The sequence below is a fragment of the Gossypium raimondii genome, chromosome 7 (genome assembly GCF_025698545.1).
Source record: "Gossypium raimondii isolate GPD5lz chromosome 7, ASM2569854v1, whole genome shotgun sequence".
Lineage (NCBI taxonomy): Eukaryota > Viridiplantae > Streptophyta > Magnoliopsida > Malvales > Malvaceae > Gossypium > Gossypium raimondii.
In genome coordinates this window covers 8990063-9014754 of record NC_068571.1, presented here as the reverse complement: position 1 = coordinate 9014754, position 24692 = coordinate 8990063, and the positions used below count along the sequence as shown (strand labels likewise).

The following is a 24692-nucleotide window of genomic DNA, read 5'->3' as shown; positions in this document are numbered from 1 at the left end:
TAGTTTTTTTTAACGGTTGGAGGGGCCAACGGCTATTTAAAATAGTAGTTGGAAGTGACTATTGGGAAGGGGAACGCGTTGACTTGGACGCGTTTGATTGGTTAGAGGGGAAAAAAGTGCTGAGCTAAACGGACTTTTCTGACTTTCTCTTGAAAACAATATTAATTAGGCACGTTTTTATAAAATTGGCCTATTTCCATAACTTTGAACAAAATTAACCTTTTTCTGTCATACTTTTAAAAATGAGCTTCTTCTAGTATTTTACCCATGTTCCTAAACAAAAAAAATTTAATTTAAATAAAAAAAAGCGAGTAAAAAATAGTATTGTGTTTTTAGAGAGAGAGAGCATTGAGATTAGGGTCGGGTAATCCGTCTTTTGAATTTTGACCCGAGGATGACGGGAAAAAAATTCAAAATTATATATTAAAAAAATAGCGGTTCCTACTCTTGAAATTTGGCGCTTTATTTCCAGTCATTTCTCCAAAGAAGCAAAGGGAAAATCACTAGACCAAATCACCGCCTACCGGCCTCCGAAACAAAGCCGCTGCAAATTGAACTCTTAGAGTAAAAAGAACAATGGTATTGCTCCGGCAGCAACAACAGTCACGGAAGAGATCTTCCTCTTCCTTTGTCCCTCCATTTCCTCCGCCCAAAATCCCCAAACCTCAAAACGACATCGGCACTGCCGTTGATGCTGTTGAGAAGATGGTTTCGATCTTAGCTGAGGGCGGTTGTACCTTGGTAAACCCGTTAGGCCCGCCCTCCCTCCCTTCAGATCCCTACAAGCTCCGCCGCCACCTCTCCCGCCTCTTTTCTTCTACTGACGATCGCTCCGTTTTTCTATCTGGTTTCTCTTCTTACATTCAGTCTTCCTCCAATCTTCGCAGGTCTGTTCACTCTTTTTCCAATTGCTAACTTAAAATTTTTCGTTTTTGCTTCCCCGTTTACATGCATAATCTATCTGTTGCCTAGCTTTTTAACTAATCGTACTGGATTTTCTTTTAGTTTTTGGCTTTATTATTTCTTTTGGATTTTAGGACTAATCTGTTAATCTATCCTTCTATATATATGTTTTCTTGAGAATAGAATGAGATTCAGTTGGAAGGTGTTTTAAGGTTTTCGCATTGCTTACTCCATTGGTATTTATGACCAAATGCCTCATTTTTCCTACAAATTAAATGCTTTCAGGGTTCTCATGTCTTCAAACGGAAGTAATTTTGGTCCCGCTAGAAGTGAAAGCTTAGTCCGGCATCTCTTGCTGGTTGCACCGATCCAATTAGACCTCCAAATTATGCTCCTTGAGAAACTTCCTGAATATTTTGATGTAGTTCCTGGAGAATCCCAAACATCATTGTCCCTCGAAGATGATGTTTCTAGGCTTATCATTAATCAGTTTCGGTGGCTTGATTTTGTTGTTGATCCTAGTTCCTTCACCGATAAGTTATTGCAAGTTCTTTCCATTTGTCCTTTACACTTGAAAAAAGAGATAATTGGATCATTGCCCGAGATCATTGGTGATCAAAATAACAAGACTGTAATTGATTCCCTTGAGCAAATGCTTCATGAGGACCCATCTGTAATTGTTCCTGTGCTCGATTCTTTTTCAAATCTTAATTTGGATGATCAGTTGCAAGAACAGGTTTATTCTCTTCTGTCTAGTTTTTCCACTACGTGGTTTACTTGATTTTTATTTTATTTATTTTAATGTTCTATCATATAATGACATTTCTTATAAGTGGTAACAAATCTGCAAAGTAGTATTGCAAGGTTAATGCAAATGAAACTTTCCGCTCTTCAGCATAGAAGACAACGTTACTTCTTGGATTCAATATTTTGTCTTCTTGTCCTACAATAATACAGCTATTTAATGCAGCGCAAAGTAATCAGTGGTTCAGGGTCTTTTGTTCAATATTACACCTGAAATAAAATACAGGATTGGAATTGAGTTTTGAATGTTACAATTCAGTTCTTTTATCAGTCGTAGATAAGTTAGAAGTTTATGTCTGTTTGGTTACCCAGAGTGAGGTAATTGTAGTTATGGTAGACTAGCTGTGCTCCTGGGCTTAGCAGTTAAGTTGAATTAAGGATAATTAGCACAAAGGCTGTTGAGTTTGGTAATTGAGGTTTCTTAGGAGGAAAATACCTAGGTGATTTCACTTTGTGTTCTCTAGGCACTCACAGCTATAAAAGGTATTCAACTTCACCTGAATTCACTCAGTATTTGATACAGAAACCTTCTTATTGTGTCTTCTGAAGTTAGAAGGCTAGGTCAGGCTATACATAGACCAACTTTGGGTTGCAAGAACAAAGACAGTTCCAAACAGGTTTGCCATACATAATATTAGTACACCAATGTGAGGCCCCTGAAATTTCCAATACGCTCATTTCTAGGAAGACTTGAATTTACAGGAATGTCTAAACCGAAACCAAACCACTAAACAAAAACTTAAACTGAACCAGCCACAAGTAACATTAAACCTAGATCTGCAAAGGAGTCCCAAATTATAGTTTAGTGACCTTAATCAGCCTTCTTTGCCATTAATACACTTTTTATTTGATCCTTCCGGTAATTTCATCAAATGTATATTGCCTTTTGTTTTTTGTATTTCTACTTGTTGATGTGAAAATATGTAATGCCATTAGCTCAATTGAATATTCTCTATCAAATATATAAATTTTTTCCTTTCAAGTGGCTTTTTTACCTTTATTGACTGGAGAAACTTGACTTGAGCCCTCTTCTTTTCATCATTCTAATACATTTTTAGCAGCCGATGAAAATTTTAAGGTGCTATGTAGCTCTTGCTTTGATATCTAATTTAATTCTCTTTCTTTACATTGAAGGTCATAACCATAGCACTATCATGCATTAGAACAATTGATGCGGAGCACATGCCCTGTCTGCTTCGATTTTTACTGCTCTCTGCCACACAACTAAATGTTCGAAGAATAATCTCACAGATACGTGAGCATTTAAAGTTTGTTAGGACACCACATAATCGCACAATTCAAAAAAATAAACTCAAAGGGAAGTTGGTTGTTGACAACACAGAGGCATCTATTCTAGATGCTTTGAGATCTAGCCTTCAATTTAAGAGTGTAAGTAATTTATCCTCTTTCCTATTTGACAATACATGTTTTTATATCCTCTTTCTTATTTGACAATTTATGGTTTTAATTTGATATGCTCTTTTATATCTACACATTACCTATAGCTACTCTGTCAAGAGATTTTGAAGGAATTGAATGGCCTTGAAAAACCTCGAGATCACAAAGTAATCGACATGTGGCTACTTATACTATTGTACACAAATGGTGAGTCCATGCGAAAAAGCGTTGAAAAGGTGTTTAAGAAGAAAATTGTTGAAGGTTGCATTCAAGAAGTTATGCTTGATCAATGCATTTGTGGGAACAAGGAACTCGCACAGGTATATGTTGCTATTCTTCGGCATTAAGATCATTCCAATTTTGCTGAATATATTCCAGAAACTCATCTGATTGCATCTTTTTTTTTTTTTTTCTTAGGAATATTTCCTGTCCTTCCTTTCTTTATCTGAGTATATATTGGCTTGCAAAGAACAAAAGGCTAGGGATTTTGGCATTTACATGTATACTCTTCTTTTTGAAGAGTTTGCTGATACTTATTCAAGACAGGAAGTAAGCATCAATATATTCCTCTTTCAAGATTAGGTTCATTTTCTCCAAGAGACTTTCATGTGGCTTTGTGCAGGTTCTTGGTGCACTAGTTACTCATGTGGGCTCTGCTGTTAGTTTTGAAGTTACTTCTGCTCTTCAGATTATGGCTTCACTTGCCTCAAAACATGCAAGGGAACTGATTCCACTTTCATATCATATAAATGGTAGCTAAGTTTTTGCTTTCAGATTTTCTTTATCTTTTGCTGCTATTGTGTTCTTCATTAGTTTAATGTTATTCTCAGGAATCTTGGACTACTTGGAGGGATTGACTATAGAAAATCTTTATAAGGTTTATTGCTGCTCATTATATTTTTGATCTTTTAACCTTTATAAGGACAAAGTTGTACGTGAAAGTGTCATTAACATTTAGTCAGTGCAGGTTTATGAAGTCTTCAGCCATATGGCACTGCTAGCTCGCTCTAGTGCTGACTGTTTGGGCTCTTCCATTGCAAATGAACTTTTTATTATTGTTCGGAAGCAGGTATCTTGCACCAGCATGGCTCTTGAGAATAGGGTGCTTTGAACATTGACTTTTAGTGCAATTTTTAGATTGTATCTCTCAATTTTCTGTGCTGTAGATTTAAGTGGAGGATCTTAGCAATGGAAGTTACTTTGACTAGCATTACCTTCAATTGGGCAGGTCGGCCATCCGGATCTGAAGTACAAAAAGATGGGCCTAATTGGAATCTTAAAAATAGTTTCATGTCTAGGGGTTGAAAGTAATGTCACTTCATCATCACCATTTCAGGTAGGACCTAGTATCAGTGTATCCCCTATCTGTGGCTCTTGGTTATTATATTGCTATTTAGTTGTTGATCACTTGATCTTACTTAAAGATTGCAGCATATTATTATAACTGTACATGCTACACATGGCATGTTGTGATCTTGAAGGTAAATTGCTGTTTTCTTTTTCCTTTAATCATGTCTGTTGTTTATCCTTCAATGCTGAAGACTGGTTAGAAGGAAAACAAAAGCAGAAACCTGCTGAAAATTGACAAAAACTTTTATCTTGACACATCACAAGCTACTGTAAAAGTTTCTTTCCAGGAGGTTGATGGTTTGAATAATTGCTTCGGCTGGGCATTACTGGCATTAAAACTGGTAGTCAAAAAGTCTATGTTACAGCTTGGGGTGACTGACTGCATTTGACCATGCATATGAGAAGGATATGATGTAAATAGATGGTTCCACTGTCACTGGTGCCAGTAAATCCACAAGCAGTCTGAAGAACATAGTTTTTTCATTAGTTACAAGAAAATTTTTAATGACTACAAAAAATCAACAAGTGCATCTTGAGTCTTGAAAAAACACTTAGAGGAAAAATTCTGTTATATTGCTACTGCTTTAGTTTACAGCTTTATAAAGAGAAAAATAATCATTTTAAAGGAAATAAATCCTAATTCCTAAGAATCAGTAATTGATATCCTAATTTCCTAAGAATCAGTAACTGAGATTAGTTTCTATTTACAAGGGATTCCAACAGATTTCTATCCTTAATTATAGGGATTCCAATACCATCAGATTTCTATCCTTAATTATAGGGATTCCAACACTCCCCCTCAAGCTGGAGTGTAGATGTTAATCAAACCCAGCTTGCCACTAAGTTCTTCAAACATGTTTCTGTTCAAACTTTTGGTTAACATGTCTGCAACTTGTTGTCTAGTAGGTAGGTAGGTGATGCATACTTCTCCTGAGTGTACTTTTTCTTTTATAAAGTGACGATCTATTTCCACATGTTTGGTCCGATCATGATGCAGGATTATGTGCTATGCTAACAACAACTTTGGTTGTCACAAGACATCTTCATAGGTCTGGTAAAAGGCACTTTTAGTTCTCCCATAAGTCTTTGTATCCAAACTCCTTCGCATATACCATGAGATAGTGCTCGATACTCTGCCTCTGCACTGCTGCGTGCTACCACAGATTGTTTTTTGCTCCTCCACGTCACGAGATTACCCCAAACATAACTACAATAGCCACTTGTAGGCGTCTATCATTATGAACACCTTGATGCGCATCGATGTAGACTTCCACGCTTCGGTTGATAGTCTTCTTGAAGCATGTGCCTTTACCAGAGTTCCTTTTAGATATCTTAGTATTCTATATGCGACTTCGGTGCTTCTCCTCGGGCATGCATATCTTGGCTAATAACACTCACATGAAGGCTATGTGCGGACAGTGTGAGATAGGTAGATGAGCCTTCCTACTAGACGTTGATATCTCTTCCGTCGATTTCTTCTCCATCCTCATTAGTTCCCAATTTGAGGTTAAACTCCATAGGAGTTTTGGTGGTTTCTTGCCCATCAAACCAACTTCCGACGAAGAGATCAAGAACATATTTCCTTTGGGAAATGAAGATACCTTTTTTCGACCTTGCTACCTCCATACCAAAAAAATATTTAAGACTCCCCAAGTTTTAAGTTTAAACTCTGTACCAAGAAATTCTTTCAATCTCAAAATTTCGCTCGAGTTATTTCCTATTATTATTATATCGTCAACATAAACGATAAGGATGCAGCATTTACCCTCTTCCGAGTGCTTGTAGAACATGGTGTGGTCTGCCTGTCCTTGAATGTAATTTCTACTAGTCATAGCTTTTGCAAATTGGCTGAACCACGCTCGTGGAGATTGTTTCAGCCCATACAAGGACTTCTTCAACTTACACACTTGGTCCTTGTTTTCTTCAAACCCTGGTGGGAAATCCATATACATCTCCTCATTTAATTCCCCGTTGAGAAAAGCATTTTTACATCCAATTGAGTCAAGTGCCAATCCGGGTTGGCGAGAAGAGATAGCGAGGACCGAACGGTGTTTAGCTTGGCAACGGTGCAAACGTCTCGTTGTAGTCGAGACCATAAGTTTGGGTGAATCCCTTAGCCACAAGTCGAGCTTTGTATCGGTCAATACGGCCATCAGGTTTAAATTTTGTAGTGAAAATCCATTTGCACCCTACGATTTTTTTTCCTTTAGGCAGATCCGAGACTTCCCATGTTTCATTGTTTTTGAGGGCCTTTATTTCTTCCATCACGGCTTGTCTCCACTCAGCTGATTCAAGAGCCTCTTCTATATTTTTTAGAATTTTTACAGAATCAACATTAGTCACAAAAGCTTTGTAAGACTTAGATAAATTTCCATAGGATACAAACCGAGAAATAGGATGTTGAGTGCAGCTCCTTTTACCCTTTCGAACTGCAATTGGAAGATAGATGGATGGTGACGGAGGTGGGACTTCTACTTCAGAACAGTCCTCGGTTGGAGATGTAATTGGCACTGCTGTATCAGTTTCAGGAGAACGATTCCGTCGGAGTAAACTCAGATTCTTTGTTTTCCTTGATCAAGTGGTTGTTGTACTTCGGTGGAGGTATTGTCATTGGGAAGGACGGTGTTAAATTCTTGCTGTATAGGGGAAACAACAACTAAATCTGGGATAGGTTTGTCTGTGATAGTAGTAGTAGGATCAAAGGTATAATGAGGAGAGTATTAAGGTCTCATCTTCATTAAAATCTCCCCGAAGATGAGATCTTGCAAAGTATGGTTCATTTTCAAAGAAGGTAACATCTCGAGAGACAAACATTCGGCGCAATGTTGGTGAGTAACACTTATAGCCTTTTTGTGTAGGGGAATATCCAATGAAGATACAGGTGTGGGCTCGAGGATCAAATTTGGATTGATTTGGTTGATGGTTATGGATAAAAGCTTTACAGCCGAATATTTTGGCTGGAAGATTAGGGACATGAAATAGAGGGAAGGCCTTTAAAAGAGTATTTAGAGGTGTTTGGAAATTGAGGATCTTTGATGGCATTCGGTTTATGAGATAGCAGGCAGTAAGGATAGCTTCTCCCCACAAGTATTTTGGAACATTCATAGTGAACATTATGGCTCGAGCCACATCAAGAAGATGACGATTTTTCCTCTCAGAGATCCCATTTTGTTGAGGAGTGTCAGGACAAGAGCTTTGGTGTATAATGCCTTGGTCAGAAAGGTATGGACTTAAGACAGAGTTGAAGTATTCTCTCTCATTGTCAGTACGGAGGGTATGTATGGTAGAGTTGAATTGGGTTCGAACCATTGAGTGAAAATTTTGGAATACTTTGGGTGTTTGATTTTTCTTTGAGTAGATAGACCCAATGAGACCTAGTATGATCATCAATGAATGTTATAAACCATCTAGCCCCCTGTAATATTTTTTTTCACTTTGGCTCCCCATAGGTCACTATGGATTAACGAAAAAGGTTGGGACCGAATATGTGGTTTTAATGGGTATGGCACACGGGTATGTTTAGATAATTGGCAAATTTCACACTTCAAGGAATTAATACTTTTATTTGAAATAACAATGGAAGATGTTTTTCAAATACACAAAGTTTGATGTCCTAACCTACGGTGCCATAACATAATAGTGTTCTCTTTTGCAGTGGATAGAGCCAATCCCCCTTGTGTATTGTTTTTATTCCAAATATATAGTCCATCATCAACTTTAGCAGTGCCAATCATCCTCCCGATTTACATTCTGATCACACAACCAATTGCAGAAAATTCAGCAAGAACTTTTTCATCCTTAGTAAGTTTACTAATTGAAAGTAAATTACAGGACAAGTTTGGAACATGTAGGACTTTATCGAGAGAAAAATTCTCTGTCATTTGTACTTCTCCTATTCCAGCCACAGGTGAGTAAGAACCGTCAGCTATGCGGATTCGGGATTTGTTATGACAAGGAGTGTAGGTGTGAAACAACGTGGAGTCACCTGTCATGTGATCAGAGGCGCCCGAATCGAGTATCCAAGGAGATTGATTATTAGATTCAAAAGCAATGTTGAAGGCAGTACCTTGAGTTGCTAGAGATCCATGAGTAGTGGGAGTACCAAGTATCTTATGGAGAGTATCAAGTTGTGTTTTGGTTAAGCGAACATCAAGAACATCATCAGCAGTAGTGGAGGATAACATGGCAGTCTTATTATCCTTCTGTTTTTTTTCAGGATAGCCATGGAGTTTGAAGCATTTTTCTTTTGTATGACCAACACGATTGCAGTGACTACACCATGGTCTTGTTGATTCAGAATCATTTCCAGCACGTTGTTTTTGTGGCTGTGGACCTTTGGAGATGAGAGCAGAGGTTTCAGTAGGACGATTAGAAATTGGAGTCATAGGTTTAGGTTCCTTTGAATCTCCCATCATGACAAGACGACGCTTTTCTTCTCTTCTAACTTCTGCAAATGCTTCACCGATCGTTGGAAGAGGTGATCTACCTGAAATTGACCACAGACCTCATCTAACTCACGGTTCGATCTGCTAAAAACTCATAAAGACGTTCATTGTTGAGATGGATCATAAACCTGTTGTGTTCTAAGCCTTCACCCCAATCTGCCTCATAATACATATCCAGTTCTTGCCACAAAATTTTCAAATTGTTATAGTAGTGAGTTACCTCGAGTGTTCCTTGTCGGATGTCCTTTAATTTAAGCTTGATCTTAAATACTTGGGAGGCGTTTCCAAGATCTGAGTAGTTTTCTTTGACTGCATCCTACATATCTTTTGCAGTTTTGAAAAAAAGATAGGTGCGGCTTATATGGCCTTCCATCGAATTGATTAGCCAAGCCATTACAATTGAATTGTTGAGTTCTCAAGTGGCATAAGTAGGATCAGCCATGGTTGGTTGTGGGATTTCTCCATTGATGTACCCTAATTTGCCACGACCACGAATCACCATAAGAACTGATTGAGACCATTGCAAGAAGTTCTTCCCATTTAGCTGATGATTGGTGATTATAAGGGAGGAATTAATTTCACCTTGAGTGATTCCCTGATTGATATTCTGAGTTATTTGTGATGTCTCAGTTTCAGAGAAATTCTTATTGATATCACCCATTGGAGGACTAAACCACAGAAATTTTTAGTATGGGAAATTAGAGAAAGAAATAGGATCGAATGAATCCTATAGCTCTGATACCATGAAAAAACACTCAAAGAAAAAATTCTGTTATATTGCTACTGCTTTAGTTTACAGCTTTATAAAGAGAAAAATAATCATTTTAAAGGAAATAAATCCTAATTCCTAAGAATCAGTAATTGATATCCTAATTTCCTAAGAATCAATAACTGAGATTAGTTTCTATTTACAAGGGATTCCAACAGATTTCTATCCTTAATTATAGGGATTCCAACAAGTCTAGACCATTATATGGATGTTAAAGTAGTGCATCAAAAGTATGGAGATTAATAGTTGTGCTTGAAACAATTAAAACCCATTTCTTCCAATGTTTCAGACCATAATAAAAGCTAAGATATGAGTGAAGTTGTGGTCTCTGGATAAGGTATATAGAAAAGTCTCCATGTCTCATCCGCAGCCACATTTTAAAAGGAAGTCAACAGCTTCTCTAGGATAGAAAATAATTGCACCAAGGCCTCCTTAGTGGACAGAACAGTTCAAACAGGTTGGATGGATCCTAGTTGAAGAATAGTTTTGCATATTAAGTAGAGAGCAGAAACTGAAATTGAATCTACCTACAATTTTCAAATTCTTTCTCTTCTGGAACTATTTTACTGCGTAATACTCGGTTCTTATCTATGTTTGATTTTTTATTGTTTTCCAAGTACTTATAAGTGTTGATTGTGAAATCCTTTCTCGTGCTTTCAACTAACAGGAAAATATAGGAAATTTCTTGTCATTCTCTTTCCCTGTTGAGTAGCTTAGGATGTTTGATTTCACCTTTTACTGTTCACACCTTTCTGAGACCTCAAATATTATTATCTTGAGCAAACAGAAATCAAATGCTGAGGAGGCTGTGGAGCTCCTTGAAACTGGCTTAGAATCTTGCAAACAATCATGCTTGTCATTGATCTTCTTTTACGATGAACTGACTGCAATTTTAGAAAGTACAACTCTTCACCCTATTATCATGGATTGGTGAGACAACTTCAACAATCTATTATTACTGTCATGTAGATTGCAAGTTTTAAGGATTTAGGAAGATAATAAAACTATTAATTGCATGCGTGAAAGTTGTCTTTTGCAGGATTGGCAAGCATTTAGGAGAATTTGAATCTATATTTCTGTCTGATCTTGATGGTGGGCAGTTGCCTAGCAGGATCCCGTATTGCGGTTTAGAAGGTAGGTTTAAAAATGCTGTCTGTGCTTGCCTGAAGTATTATGTAAACTCATGATAGACTATAGTCTATTCTTTCTACTTTTTACTTCTTTAGGGGAGCTATGGATGAACTTGGACGGTGAAATGTCTCCTATTTGTCTGAACATTCTGCCATTGGCTTCTTCTTCTCAGTAATGTTCTTTAATGCTTTCCCTTGAATCTGAATGTCTATTATCATCCTCCTTAGAGATTGGGTGTAGTGAACTTGGAATCTTCTCTTGCAGAAATGCTTCTTTGCAATTTCTTCCTGCTAACTTCCATTTACTATCAACTGTAAGTGTATACTGTTTTAGTCATCAGAAGTATTAAAAAAGAAAGCTTTCTAATAAATTGATATCAATGGCAGGTGGAACGGTTGACGAACCAAGGATCTCTTGGTGGAATTGATGCATTACTTGGCTGTCCTATGCTACTTCCCTCGTCTAAGGTCAGATCAAGCATAACACTCACGACCATCATATTGTTTCACCATTGAGTCTCAGAGTTTCATGATGCTATTGCATTAAAAATGCTTTTCTCAGTGTGATTTTCCTCTATGTAATAGCTATTGTTTGAGTTAGATCCTTAACATTTTAATCTTCTGTATACAATTGTGATTTGTTCATGAAGTTTGCCGAGTATTGGAAAACTTCAGACCTATGATTTAAAACGATTTTATGTCAACTTTTAAGTGTTTATCCACACTGTTTTACTTAAGAGGACAGTTGTTTTCTTCTCATTTCTTCTATGATTTAAAAGTTGTGAAGATTTTTGTTTCCTATCCTAAGGTACTTAAAATTATGTTGATCTTTCTTAGCTCTCTATTTTTATTTTATTGTTCATGTTTTTTTATTGGACCATTTTTCTGACATGGACTCCTTTTCTAAAATGCCAGTACTTCTTAGAAGCTGAATGGCAGTCTCTGACAGGAAAGCAGAAACAGATTATTTGTCTCTCTCTTTATTATGCAATGAACTGGATAAGGGAACTGGTGAATAGTTTACTCTGAGATGTTGATTTTAAGTAACATGATTGTTAAACATGCAATTGAGGTTTATAGGTCTTCCACTGCTACAGCTCAATGCCTTCTGTACACAAGTAGATGGGAGATTTGAATCCATAAGTCAGACCTCAAAGGATGACATAATGCAGAAGCTATTAAAGCGAATGAGGAACCTAGTGTAAGTCATCAAATCCTCACTCCTTGCTAGTTTGTCCATTATCCTTAAATCAGATTAAGATATAAGGAGAAACCAAGGGCAATTATGCTGGCAGGTTTCATGCGAAATATAATTTCACCGGGATTGAAAAAAACTGCATTGGATGAAGGTATACTAAAAAAAAGGATCTTATCTTATATCAGGAGAAAAAGGAGAGATGTTGGCCCTCACCTGACATAGAATGTAGTAAGCTAGTTACCATGCTTCTATAAGGAAGAAGTTAGTTTTCCCAACTTAGCAAGCCTCCCTTCACAAGACGAGAGGCTAAGGCTGGCTTAAGCACATTTCTGGTTTAGTGTTCTCATTTTGGTTTTGCTTTCCTTGTTTGGTTGCTAGAAAACATGGCAACCTTTTAGCGGTAGTCTTTTCTCCTTATCCAGTCAATTGAGGATTTAAGAATAATCACGAACAAAATCGGTGTGTAGTGGATCTATGAAATTTTAACTATTCTCCCAACTAAGTAATACAAATGTTTTAGTGTGACACAGAACAGTTTACGGAAATGTAACTATGTTGAGGTTCTTGGTAGCCTAATTCATTATTATGAATTACAGCTTCTTTTGTTTATCCTTCGGGGTGTCGCATATCATATCGTATTATGAACTAATTCTATATACTGATGGTAAGAACCAGCTGGCTGTTGATGCAGATTTCTCGAAAGCTTGTTAAGCCATTCCATCAAAATGTGTCCTGTAACACTACCTCAGCTCCATCTTCGAGTGGAGCATTGTGGATCAGCATTCATAAACCAACCAAACCATGTGGGAAATAAAGAAAAGAAGAATGAGCCTAAGATGACACCTAAATCCGCATCTCCATACAAGAGGAAGCATAAAAAGATTTCAAAGACCTCAGCAACTGGTACAGATGGAAACCTACACCAGCAAACATTGTTTGATGTGTTGAGAAAAGCAGGAGCAGTGACAAGCCAGGAGGTACCAGATAAGGTTTCTTCAAAAGATATGGCAACCTCAGCATCAGTGGATCACAATTCTCATGTCTTTAATGAGTCGGTGCTTATAGAAGTTTCTCCAGTTTCCCAAGCTCTGGAATCACAGAAATTTAGGTTCAGGCCCCTTCTATTGGAATGCTTTTCTATTTTGACTTTTTCAAAGGTGTGTCTCCTTACAGTTTAACTCTCAACTATTGCACAGTTCCTTTAAATTTTTTGTTAGAATGTGGCATTTGACTGGCTGGTGCATAATCATTTGTTGTATGTGATTTACATAATCTTGGGACTCAGTAAAGATAATTCATCTGAACTTCTCATGGCCTACGTTCCTGTCTTCGTTTCAAGTGCCTTTAAAATAATATGTTTGTTAACCTTTTATTATGTGCTAATTAAGTTGTTTGCTCATTGCTTGTTGACCTAGCAGGTGTAGCGTTTAGTCCTAAAATATCAAAATGCAATTTTACTTAATGAGGCCTATTTTTCTTGTTTTCTATTAAAAGAATGATCATAGTCATTGAATGTGACTTTTCAAATGTAGGACCACGACACCTGTTGCTCTGACCCTGTGGCTGAGGTATATTTTTCATGTAGTTCTTTCTTTCCTTCAAATCATATAGATAAAATGATTAGGTGACATGTAGAAAACTTGTTATTTCTGGACAGTTACCCCTATACCTGTACCTTATTCATGATCTTCAACACAAGCTGGATTACTTTGCTGCTCCGAGCAAACAATGTTCCTCAAGGAACATTATTTCTGCTGCTGTTACCAGGATGACATTGGATGAATTTCTTAGCAAAATTAGACCACTCTTTCAAAGTCTTAAGAGGAACTTAGACAGTTCGTTCTGTATTCTTAAAGAAGGAGAAGGTAACATGATAGTTTCATTTTGTTGCCAACACCATGTCTTCTATATTCTTGTAGTCTTATCAAATGTATTGTAGGTAACGAAACTTGTCAAGAACACTGGAAGCTTCAATCCACTGCTGCTGGCAACCCAGATTTAACCAATGTTGTGCCATCAAATTCTTCAATTTCTACTATGGTGTTTAAGGAAATACTTAATTGTTTCAGTAAGGTGAATACTTTTACTCACCTTTACCTTTGAGTGTACATACATGTCTGTGCGGCACTTTCCATCTTGACAACTGATGCTTTTATTTGGTTTATGTTTCGATAGAAAATTTTCTTTTCTGAAAAAGTTGTATTCTACTACTAAAATAGTTTTTCCTCGAACAGATGCTAAACCTTTCTGAAGTTCAAAGGTACAGATCAGTTCTTTCAGATCTCCTTGAGGCCTTTCAGCCTGATAAAGCATTAGATACTGGTTCCTTAGATGTGCACCCTTGTCCTTCACCTGGTACAATAGAATATTTGTATCTTGGTGCTTGTTCATTTGTAGAGTGTATCCTTGATGCAGGTGCAAAATGCTTGCCTTTATTCCGTAGTTCTTTTATGGTGCTTATTTATCCTTTCATTGTAGCTAATTTGTATCAGATTCTACTCCACAGCATGTTCTTTCTCCTTTATTGTGGCATCAGAGGCTCTTTTTACTTTGGAATCAGCTGTTACATCATTTCTGAAGGTCATGGATAAGTTGGACGGAGATGATAAAAGCGTACAGTCAGCGTTTCACCAGATCCTTCCTTTATTGCGTGGCAGACTTTCATCTTCTGCTAAGAAACTTTTGAAGCATAAGTGGGACAATAAAAATCTTGAGAATGGCTGGAAGAACAAAGTGAGACCAATTACATTATGTTTGATTGTGATTTCTTACTTTAGCATACCATGTAGTTATGCATATAGCTACTGAAATACATGCTGGTTTTTCCAGGGAGAAATGGTACAAAAGATACTGCGGACTTACTTAGAATATGATGAGTCAATTTCTGATTTGCTTGATGAACTTGCCTGCACAATTTTGCCACAGGTATTTGACTTTGTTGAGTTGACATTTGTTGCAAGGTTAATAGTGTGCTTCAGAAATTGTCTTTCAATGCTATGTTTATACATTAGGGATCTGCCAGTTTTTCTATGTACGTCCTCTGTCCTAGCAATAGAATTGCTCTTCCTTCTTAGAGAATTAAGAGCAGGTGACTTACATGTGATGAAGGACAAGATCATGCTAGTTCTATTGGAAGTGTCGATAAAAGTTTGGATATCTGTTGCTGGCATTTTGTACAGGGATATGTTGGTCATTTCTTTTACTTCAATACTTTAACATTTGATCCTGCATTTTCTCATATTAAGGGGATAATGATGTGGAATATAGTCATGCTTATTGAAGGATTATATTTTGGACATGTTTCATTAGTTTCATAGTATATTTTGTTGGGTTCAATTGTAAATTTCAGTATCGAGGAAACTTTTAGTGAATTTAGAGTTAAAATTGGTGTTTGATTTTTATATTAATATTAACGTTTAAGGTGTAGCACTGTAGCCTATGAGTGTTCATCTTGACTTTTAGTTACAGATAATACTATTGGGTTCATTTTTATGGGTTAGTTAGCCTCACGAGTTAAAAGACACATTCAGTTGCAAAGTTTATACAAATAAGAAAAAGGGAGGTATGTGCATTACCTTCTCTCAGTGAGTTTTAGTTCTCATACTTGTTTTAGTTTCATGTCATTTAAAATGGAACTGCCAATTTTAATAAAACACAACTGCATATTTTTTGCTACTTGTTTCTTTTTTCACAAGCAAATAATGGTTGCCACAATTTTGATTACGGATTATTGAGATCTAAATATTGATAAATTGGATATCCTTGCCCTAATTCTCTTTTCTTTCTGATTTCTACCCCTAATTTCTTTTATTTTCTCTCAAGTTCCTGTCTTCACATTTTTGTTTGTCTCTTTTGTCTTACCATTGTTCTGGGTTATTGCATCTACTTAAGATTTAGTTTAAGATGACAATTTTAAGTTAGAATGAACCATGAGGGTCATTTGGCGTACAATTCTTATCAATTGAATCCATTTTCATTTGTATGTAGTACCACTAAAAGGGGATTTCTTTGTCAGGTCTCTCTTACAACAATGGCAGAAGATGAGGATTATGGTTTCCCAACTCTATGTTCTGCAACTTTCCTCTCATGGTACCGTGTGCTGGTAGGGCATCTTCTGTTTTCCAAGTTCTTTTCAAAGATTACACTTATTGTTTCCCATCAAACATGTTGATTGAGGTTGGCCCTTTGTGCAGTTTGAAGTGAATCTCACAGTTCTTGGAAAATTGGTAAGCAGTAATTTTGCTGCTTTGTTTCCATTGATCATAAGGGATAGAAAACACTAGTGAAAAGTGTTGCAATTCTTATCCTTTTTCTCTCTTTGTAGGTTAAGGAAGTTGTTCGCTTAGAGAAGGTTCGACCTGGTTTTCAACCTGTAAATGTTCACACACTTTTGATCAGGCTGCAAAAGAATGTTAATGTGGTTGTTGCACTAGTTAGCATGTGCAGAACCCATGACAAGGTAACCAAATAGAACTGTGGTTTTCTTTGCCAACATTTCTTAGATACTAATAACTAAATATGCATATTACATTCCCAGCCTTGAACCTTCCCCACCACTAGGGAAATTAGTTAAGTCTCTGATTTCTGTACATGAACGGCCTTCATTTCAGATTTGATTTTATGACATTTTCCTTTAGCTTTTCATTTATTTTTGGCCTTCTTAATTTCTGTCACTACTTCTATAACATTGTTTTAGGAATTCTTTTGAGAGAATTTTATGATTGTATGAGAGAACACCAGGATCATGAAATCGCTCTCCTTTATCCATTTGGCATGTGTAATTCTATGGATTTAATATATTAGTGAAACTGTAGAACTCTTGTACTTTTTCATGACCATACTTTATCTCAGATAGTTCCCTAGAATAGTTTGTAAGAACTTTTATTGTTTCAGAGGTTTAGGAAAGTTGGGCACAGCTAGGTTTTGTTGAGTAAAAGCTAAATGACTGCTTATCCTAAATTGGAAGTGTATGTGGTGGTTAATCAATAGAAGTGCCTTTGCTTATTACAAAAATTTCTTGCTAACATGTCATGTAGTTAGTACCTCTTTATTGTTGCTATGCTTCAGGCAGTAATCTTGTTGACATGTGATGGCATAGGTCACCCTGCATGCTATGGCAGTCAAGTACGGTGGGAAATTTGTTGATTCCTTCCTTAAAGGTAGTTATATCTTAGAAATGAATATGGTCATTGATTGCTGTCTGCCCGAGCGCTGACATCTTGGTATTGCAGCTTTTGACTTCTTGCAGGTTCACTTCCAAATGCATAATGAAGCCATACTTCTGTTGGTAAGATCAGATACAATTTTTTTTTCTGACATGCTTGGTCCAAGTTTGAAGCTTAGAAGAAGAGGCCTTATGACTTGTTCTTTTCATTAGGTGAAAGAACTTCAAAAGGCTACACGAACTATTCAGACCCTATGTTCTGAAGCCAAGGTGAGCCTTGTATATCAAATCCATTTGAGGCTTAGTCAGAAACTTTGAAATGATAAAAGATTATATTGAATTGTCGTATTTGGTACTTGAAGGGCTTGAAACAAACAGCCATCACTAGCAAAATACCTGCTACTAAAAGATCTTTGGAACGCTTTTTGTTTCGTGTCAAGGCTCTTCTCCATTCTACCTCTAACGGGTGCACTTTCTGGATGGGTATGTACCGCATTATCTTATTTTTAGCTTATTTTTTGAGGGAGTTGGGGACCTGGGTTTGGTTTAGAACACTACATTCTTCATATTTGGAACATTACTAAGCTTCATTGATATTTTCATTCTTTCTTGAAGAAGCGTATGCTCATTTAAACCAGTATAAAAGTTTTTAGTTTTATTAATTATTATTACGTTAGTTTAAAACAAGTTAGGGTCAGATAAACAATTAGCATTTGCTCTAGTACATCTTTAAAAATTCCAGGTTACTTGTGAAATTTATCTGGTCTAGCGCTTGAATCTGGCTTAAAGAAAAGATTCATACAAAATTGTTATACTGGTGCTTTAAAATAGATGATGTATTCTTTCATCAATTTGGAGATTAAATAGTGACTTGCTATCATATTTATTGCAAAATCAGTGTGATTTTACAAAATTCTTTGTTGGCTTTTTACTTTTTGAAAAATTAAATTCTCCGAAGGGTCAAAATGTTACTTCTGTTTAATGCTTTAAATGTCTTATTTATATTCATTGAAGTCAAAACTGGCAATGATTGGATAACTCGTCCTCTTAGTATAGGTGAGTATGTCCCACTGAAATGGGATGATATTGTTAATCCTCCGGCTAGATTTGTACTTACTAAGTTAGATATTTTATATATATATGAGAAATGTTAGCCTATATTATTCCAACTTAGAAGTGAATGTCAGACGGATTTATGTTTAAAATGTGTATACTCAAGTTAAGATGGGTTTTATAGAAAAAAATTGTAACTGTTCTAGAAAAATCAAAATGGTAATTAAATAATCCTCAACTGGTTTCTATAGTCACCGGTTAACCGGACCCATTAACTATTTGTCACTACAACTGTGTATTTACAAGTGCACAGTGAAATCTGATTTTGGCCAAACATAATATTTTGATAAGTGGGAGTATGGGTGGGGGTGGGGTGGCCAAACATAATTGTATCATCCTATTGTAAACTCCAAGCTTCACATACTGAACATAAAATAATATGTATATTCCTATCGTGCGTCTATCAAATATGGATTAAGATAACATAATCTAATTTTATCATCAAGTGCCACTCTAAATGCTTAGAATTGTTTCCAGTTTCCAATATATCTTTGTATTTACAGGTAATCTAAAACACAAGGATCTGAGGGGACAGGTGGTGAGCTCCCAGGCATATGTAGATGATGGAATTGACAGCATTGATGAAGATCCAGAAGGAGCTGTTGATGTGGATCCACAAGGTAGTGTTCCTTCTGCTAGTGAAAACAGTGAAAATGAATGAATAGTTCTTTTCTCCGTAAAATGCTTGTCAATTCATAGACCCTATGCTAACATAGACAATCATTCTATCTTTCCCTATTATTCTAAATAGATCAAGTTTCTTATATGTCATTTTCCGCGGAAAATGATGTATAAGAAAGATGATTTTGTTATTTGTTAAAAAGTGTTAAGTGATTTCATTTCGTTGGTAGAAAATGAAATTAGGCAAAGGGTTTCATTGTATCTTATGATTATTTGATTTATTATATGAATAACTTTTTATCCAGTCCAAAGCTTCTTCACTGAAAAATGGGGATTATTTATTCGAGTCGATAAATGATTTCCGGTTCAATTATATTATATTACATCTCCCAATTGATTACCATCGGAACGGAATAAACTAATATGAATGAAAATTTTTAATTAATTGTTTGAGTTCAGAAAGTTTAATGCTTAGTTTGGTCATAGATTGGGAGCAAATAACATATGTAGTATTAGGGGTCTTTTACCACACAAACTCAATTTGCAAATACCAATATAGTTGACTTCAACCCTTCTGTTGTTTATATTTGATTTATTGTGGATTAGGTAGCAATCTATGAATACAATCTGTCTTTGAGCTACATGGTTTGTGACACTTGAGTATTTTATCCACAGAGGATGAGATTCAATTAGAAATACAATATTAGAAACAACTGTATTACTATTAAGGATAAATTTTAAAATTATACATAAATTTGGATCAAATGTGCAATGCTATATATAAATTTTGATTTTGTACAATTTTATATATGAATTTTTGTTTGATTTATTTTTGCAAATCACTAACTCAATTATCAATATAGTATCATGTTAGGATTATATATTGTATACATAAATAATTATATTTATTTAATATATAAAAAATTGATACATTTATTTTTGCGAATATGTATAGTTAAATCAAAATCAAAGTTTTATAAATATATAATTTGAATAAATCAGAGTTTAATGTGCATGTACCAAATTAAAATTCATATATCTAATTACCCATTAAATCAAAGTTAATGTATAGTTTTGAAATTTACCCCTACTATTAATTACATTCATTACATCTAAAAATGCTGTAAGGGTCTTGGAAAAAAAATTGCCTTAAAAGGTATGTATCTTCTTTGGTTTCGTCCATTCATGAGCAAAGTGATCTTTCTTACCACAGTTAAAGCATTTACTTTAGTTTTGCTTTTGTTAACTGTGAATGTATTGGGAGAATTGTTTTGTGCCTAATTATAGTTTGTTGCCTTTATATTCACTATATGATTTGCGTTAAAGCTGGAAGCTTCATTGGAACTTGTTCCTACCATATACAAATCAATATTAGGTTTGGCTGTATCACTACATTTTTCTTCCAATAGTAAATGGCTTAAAGCAACATCCAAATTCTTGATGCTATAATTGTAGATAAGGTGTAGGTTCATATGTTCCTAACTATGAGGTAAAGATTGAATAAGTGCTTGAACCTGTTGTTTACAAATAAGTGTAACTCTCACTCTATCATTTTTGACATTTGATGCTGAGTGGTGTAGGTGTAGAGTTTAATTGAGTTACTTGATTTTAGCGGTGGATGTACCACCGAACTTAGTTGTCTACGTTTCCTATTCTATTTCATGCTTTTTGAACTTACGCACGATGTCGTTATCCATTCTGCTTAGCAACGTAATGCAAGCAACGGAAAATTTCTTTTTCCAAGCCTTATAAGCCTCTTGATCTCTTTGATGTTGGGTGGTGTGTCCATCTTTAGGCTATTTCAAAATATTATTTAGAACATTGTGAATCTCTTGTTCCTTTAATATGTATTCAGCTTCTCATTTTTGTTAAGTTCAACAAATATATTTTCTGAAGCAAATGCTAATGACATTATGCACGTATTAATGCTTAGGATACACATTTTGTTTATCTATTTATTTTAGTTACCTGCAAATGTTGGAAAATTTATTGAAGCTGATAACACTTCGTTTTTGAATAAATTTTTTGTTCGATGGTTATAAGGCTTTCGAAATTTAATCTTTAACTGTTTTAAAAAAATCAATATGAATCGGTCCGTATTATTTTTAATATAAAATATAATTTTTTAATTTTTAATAAATTTTGTTTACTATTTTATTATTTTAAAATAGTTTTAAAATTTTGAAAGGATTTAATTGATTTTTAATTTGTTACTATTAATTTCAAAAAATTTAATTTGCTTTCAATAAAAGATTAAGAGCCAAATTGAATAAAGGTAATGATTGACTACTAAATTTGTTATTATACTTTATATATAAAACACTAAAACAAACATTTAACGGTGTAACTTTAAAGGATGGGGTTGTTTTGTTCACTCATCTAATATACAATAATCAATTTGTCCCTTTTTTGAATAAAAGGGCTAAAATGAAATCTAGGGTATAGTACAAGGGATTTTGTGGTACTTTTATAGATTTAAACACTTGAATTTCACCATTCAACGAAAACCTCATTTACTATTTACAGCAATTTATCATTTATATCAATTTTATAAATATATTTGTTACATAATTTTGTTTGTCGCTCACATTGTGGATATGTCAAGTATTATTTAAGTTTATGATTTAATTGATGCTACTTATCAACACAATACCAATTCAATTGCAATAATATTAAAAATAAAATAATTTTAAAAATTGATAATAATAATTATTATAGGATGTTTTTATCTTTCTATACCTTACATAAAATTTATTAAAAAACAATTTAAAAACACATGACTTAAGCATAATGCATAATGTTGAATAAATAAAATATATATTGACCAACTACAATGTTGAATGTAATCAATACAATGTACAACAAATGAAAAATTAAAATCAGCATAATGCATAATAAAAACCAAAAATTATTATTCTTTTATAAATTTTGACATCAAATTTATTTTTCACCCACAAATCTCTCATAATATTATTATTATTATTATTATTTAAAGTATATTAAGATTGTTTCAAAGAAAGAAATTGAAACTGAAATTTTACTAAAATATAAAATTTATTAGGTTGAAATATGTTGGAAATCTATTTTATAAATTTAAAATTAGTGATTATACTTTTATTTTTAAGGATTTAGTTTCTATATTTTTAAAATTTTAAAATTTAAGTCTAGGTGCTAATACCATTAAAATTTAGTCCTTGTACTCGTTTTCTGATTTTGCCTGCCGCTTTTTGGACCATCCGAGGTTGATTTCCTTATTGCTTTAAGTGTTTGCAATCACTTTAAACATGCCGTGCTTTAGTTGTGACAAAGCTTGTTGTCAACGTGTCGTAATGTTCTATAGATGTTGAGGTTGAAGCTTTGTTGTGTTGATAGAGTTTCTCATTTACCGCCGATGACGGATGTTTGTTGTTTTTTTTCTCTTTTTTTCTGAATTGTATGATCTTATTCATGTAACAAATTAATGAATGTGCCCTTAAAAAAATAATTTTATAATAAACCTAAATTTAATAAAATAAATTTAGTAGTGTTAACAGCTGGATCAAAATTTTAAAATTAAAAAGTAGAACTAAATTCCTAAAATGAAAAGTACAAAGGCTAAATTCTAAATTTATAAAGAGTACAGAGATTGTTGGCATATTTTAACCAAACTATTATGGCTGCTGAGTCTTGGATGCGTTGGTCCAAGAGGAAGTTGGCGCGCTTTATCGTTACATGTTAAGTTTTACTCCCGCTTCTCTTTCTGTTTTGCTTCTTTCCCTCTGCAACTCATGCTGATAATTGCAGCACCAGAATTTTTATAAGACCCAAATATCATTAAATTTATTTTCCACCCTACCCTCTCTCTCTCTTTCTCCATCGGAGGAGAAAATGGTTAGAGAGGCGGCGTCTCCACCCTCATTCCCACCCATCCGTAACCCCTGTATAAACCTCCTTCAGATCTACCGTTTGGTTCGACAGCTTCGATCATTGGAAATCGGAGAGCAGTGTCTTGATCTTCTTTCCAAGGTATCACCTTTCTTTCTTTTTCTTCTCCACTATCTGTTTGGTTTCTGGAAAAAGAATACGTAATCAAATAACTCAAAACCATGGAAAAGTTAGAATCTGTACATAAGTTAACAATATATAAAAGAAAAATGAAAGACTAGTTTTATTTTCTTGGCTTTATAAAGGAATGGTAGAATTGAATATTCCAAAAAGATTAACTTACAAGTAATTATATCCAACATAGATAGTACTTGATACATGTTCTTAGAAATTTTTGAATCTTACAAGGAAATACCAATGCCTGTATTAAGTTTTCGAAGAAGGTGGAATTTGAGAGATTGAATATTTGCCAATGCCATCAATCATCATTCAAAGATTTGCACTCTTTTTCATGATTGTTACCCTCACCTCACCTTTTCTATTTCTTTTGTTAAACTTTTCAAGTTCTTCTAAGATTTTATTCCACTAAAATTAGAGCTTTGATCAATAGATAATAGCTTTCTAGTAATAAGCATGATATTTTCTGATTGGCTCATTTGTAATCTTTTCTTATCCCCCCAGAATAGACATTCTTGTAACCTTTTGGCATTTTTCTTATGGAGTTCCCCTGGTTCTATGAGGCTACTTTTACTGGTAGGTCCTGCTATTTCATTCTATGTTACTCCATACTCTTGTTCTATACAATATTCGGACACGGGTATGGAGGTACAATCCTCCAATGTTATTGAAAAGCTTCAGAACAAATAAGCAAATTCGTATTAGACAGATCCCTGTATGCAACACTCACAATTTAAAATTTTGTTGCTGTTATTTCACTCATTGTATTAATTAGTTCTAATGTATCTCTAGAATAGTGCTATTTTGTCCGCCATACCCATGTTACTCTCCAAGAAAATTATAGATTTGAAAGCTTTATTGATTCATACAATGTCCACATCAAATCAATACTAAATGATTGATTACCTGTTCATTATTCAGGTAATAACTTCCGCTTACCGTCCACTAGTATCCAACAGGCTTTCAGAAAGAGTTGTAAGACGAACTTGCAATGCTATAGGGCTTTTCCAGGTTCACTCTTCTAGTTTTATAATTATCGTAGTGTTTTAAGTATTGTATGATTCTATCAATAGATTTCAGTCCAAATATGTACTATATATCTATCAATGACATCCATTCTTTGTATATCTTTACAGACTCTAGCTTCTCACCCTGATACAAAGATGTCATTTATTAGAGGTAACTTCACTTTGAATCCTCTACATATGTGAATACTTTATGAACTGTATAAGTCTTCGAGTTCAATTGTTTTTCTTTAATTGTATGATTAAAAAGAAGCTATATGTATTTGTATAGCTCGTATAAAAATACCATAGTTTGTTAGGTTGGAGTTTAGTTTTATAAAAACTGTTCTAATTGAAATATTTCTTTGTAGCTTCTATGCCAGAGTATCTTTATGCCTTCTTGAAAACCAGGAGCAGAGAAAGGAACTATGAACGTCTAAGGTTCGCCAGCTTAGTTGTGATTGGGTCCCTAGTAGAGGTAGCATTAGCTCACATCTTCTGTTCATTTCTCATGTTAATCTCTGTCAGAATACATACATCTTTAGAGCTCATGGAGTTGGATAAAATGTGTTTTCAGTTAATATTTTTTAGTTTCTTCGTTTTTGATTTCTTCAGGTTGACAATCCAGAAGTTGTTGATTACCTTCTTGCCACAGAAATGTTTCCTTGTTGCCTATGCTGCATGGAAATTGGCACAACATTGTCAAAAACAGTTGGTGACTGGATTTCTTTAACTGTTATATCATTTGTTTT

General features: G+C 34.8%; 1 protein-coding gene across 2 annotated transcripts; it reads left to right on the top strand.

The window, feature by feature from the left end:
• The first annotated feature begins 466 nt into the window (after positions 1-466).
• Positions 467-24593, top strand: LOC105802319 (uncharacterized). Of its 2 annotated transcripts, XM_052633783.1 has the most exons (35): positions 467-887; positions 1189-1639; positions 2842-3096; positions 3213-3425; positions 3523-3654; positions 3728-3857; positions 3936-3982; positions 4073-4174; positions 4334-4441; positions 10457-10599; positions 10709-10803; positions 10896-10971; positions 11065-11113; positions 11187-11267; positions 11715-11810; positions 11897-12000; positions 12689-13154; positions 13530-13565; positions 13655-13862; positions 13937-14070; positions 14232-14412; positions 14504-14730; positions 14827-14922; positions 16013-16099; positions 16191-16223; positions 16322-16456; positions 17096-17156; positions 17229-17284; positions 17375-17431; positions 17524-17644; positions 18778-18894; positions 23858-23947; positions 24073-24115; positions 24312-24418; positions 24556-24593. In XM_052633783.1, exons 1-33 carry the CDS (start codon positions 577-579, stop codon positions 24090-24092), a joined length of 4518 nt encoding a protein of 1505 aa, XP_052489743.1. In that variant the 5' UTR covers positions 467-576; the 3' UTR covers positions 24093-24115; positions 24312-24418; positions 24556-24593. The 2 variants fall into 2 exon arrangements, with proteins under 2 accessions (XP_052489743.1, XP_012489347.2); XM_012633893.2 differs by lacking the exons at positions 23858-23947; positions 24073-24115; positions 24312-24418; positions 24556-24593 and having other exon boundaries at positions 468-887; positions 18778-19206.
• The last annotated feature ends 99 nt before the right edge of the window (positions 24594-24692 follow it).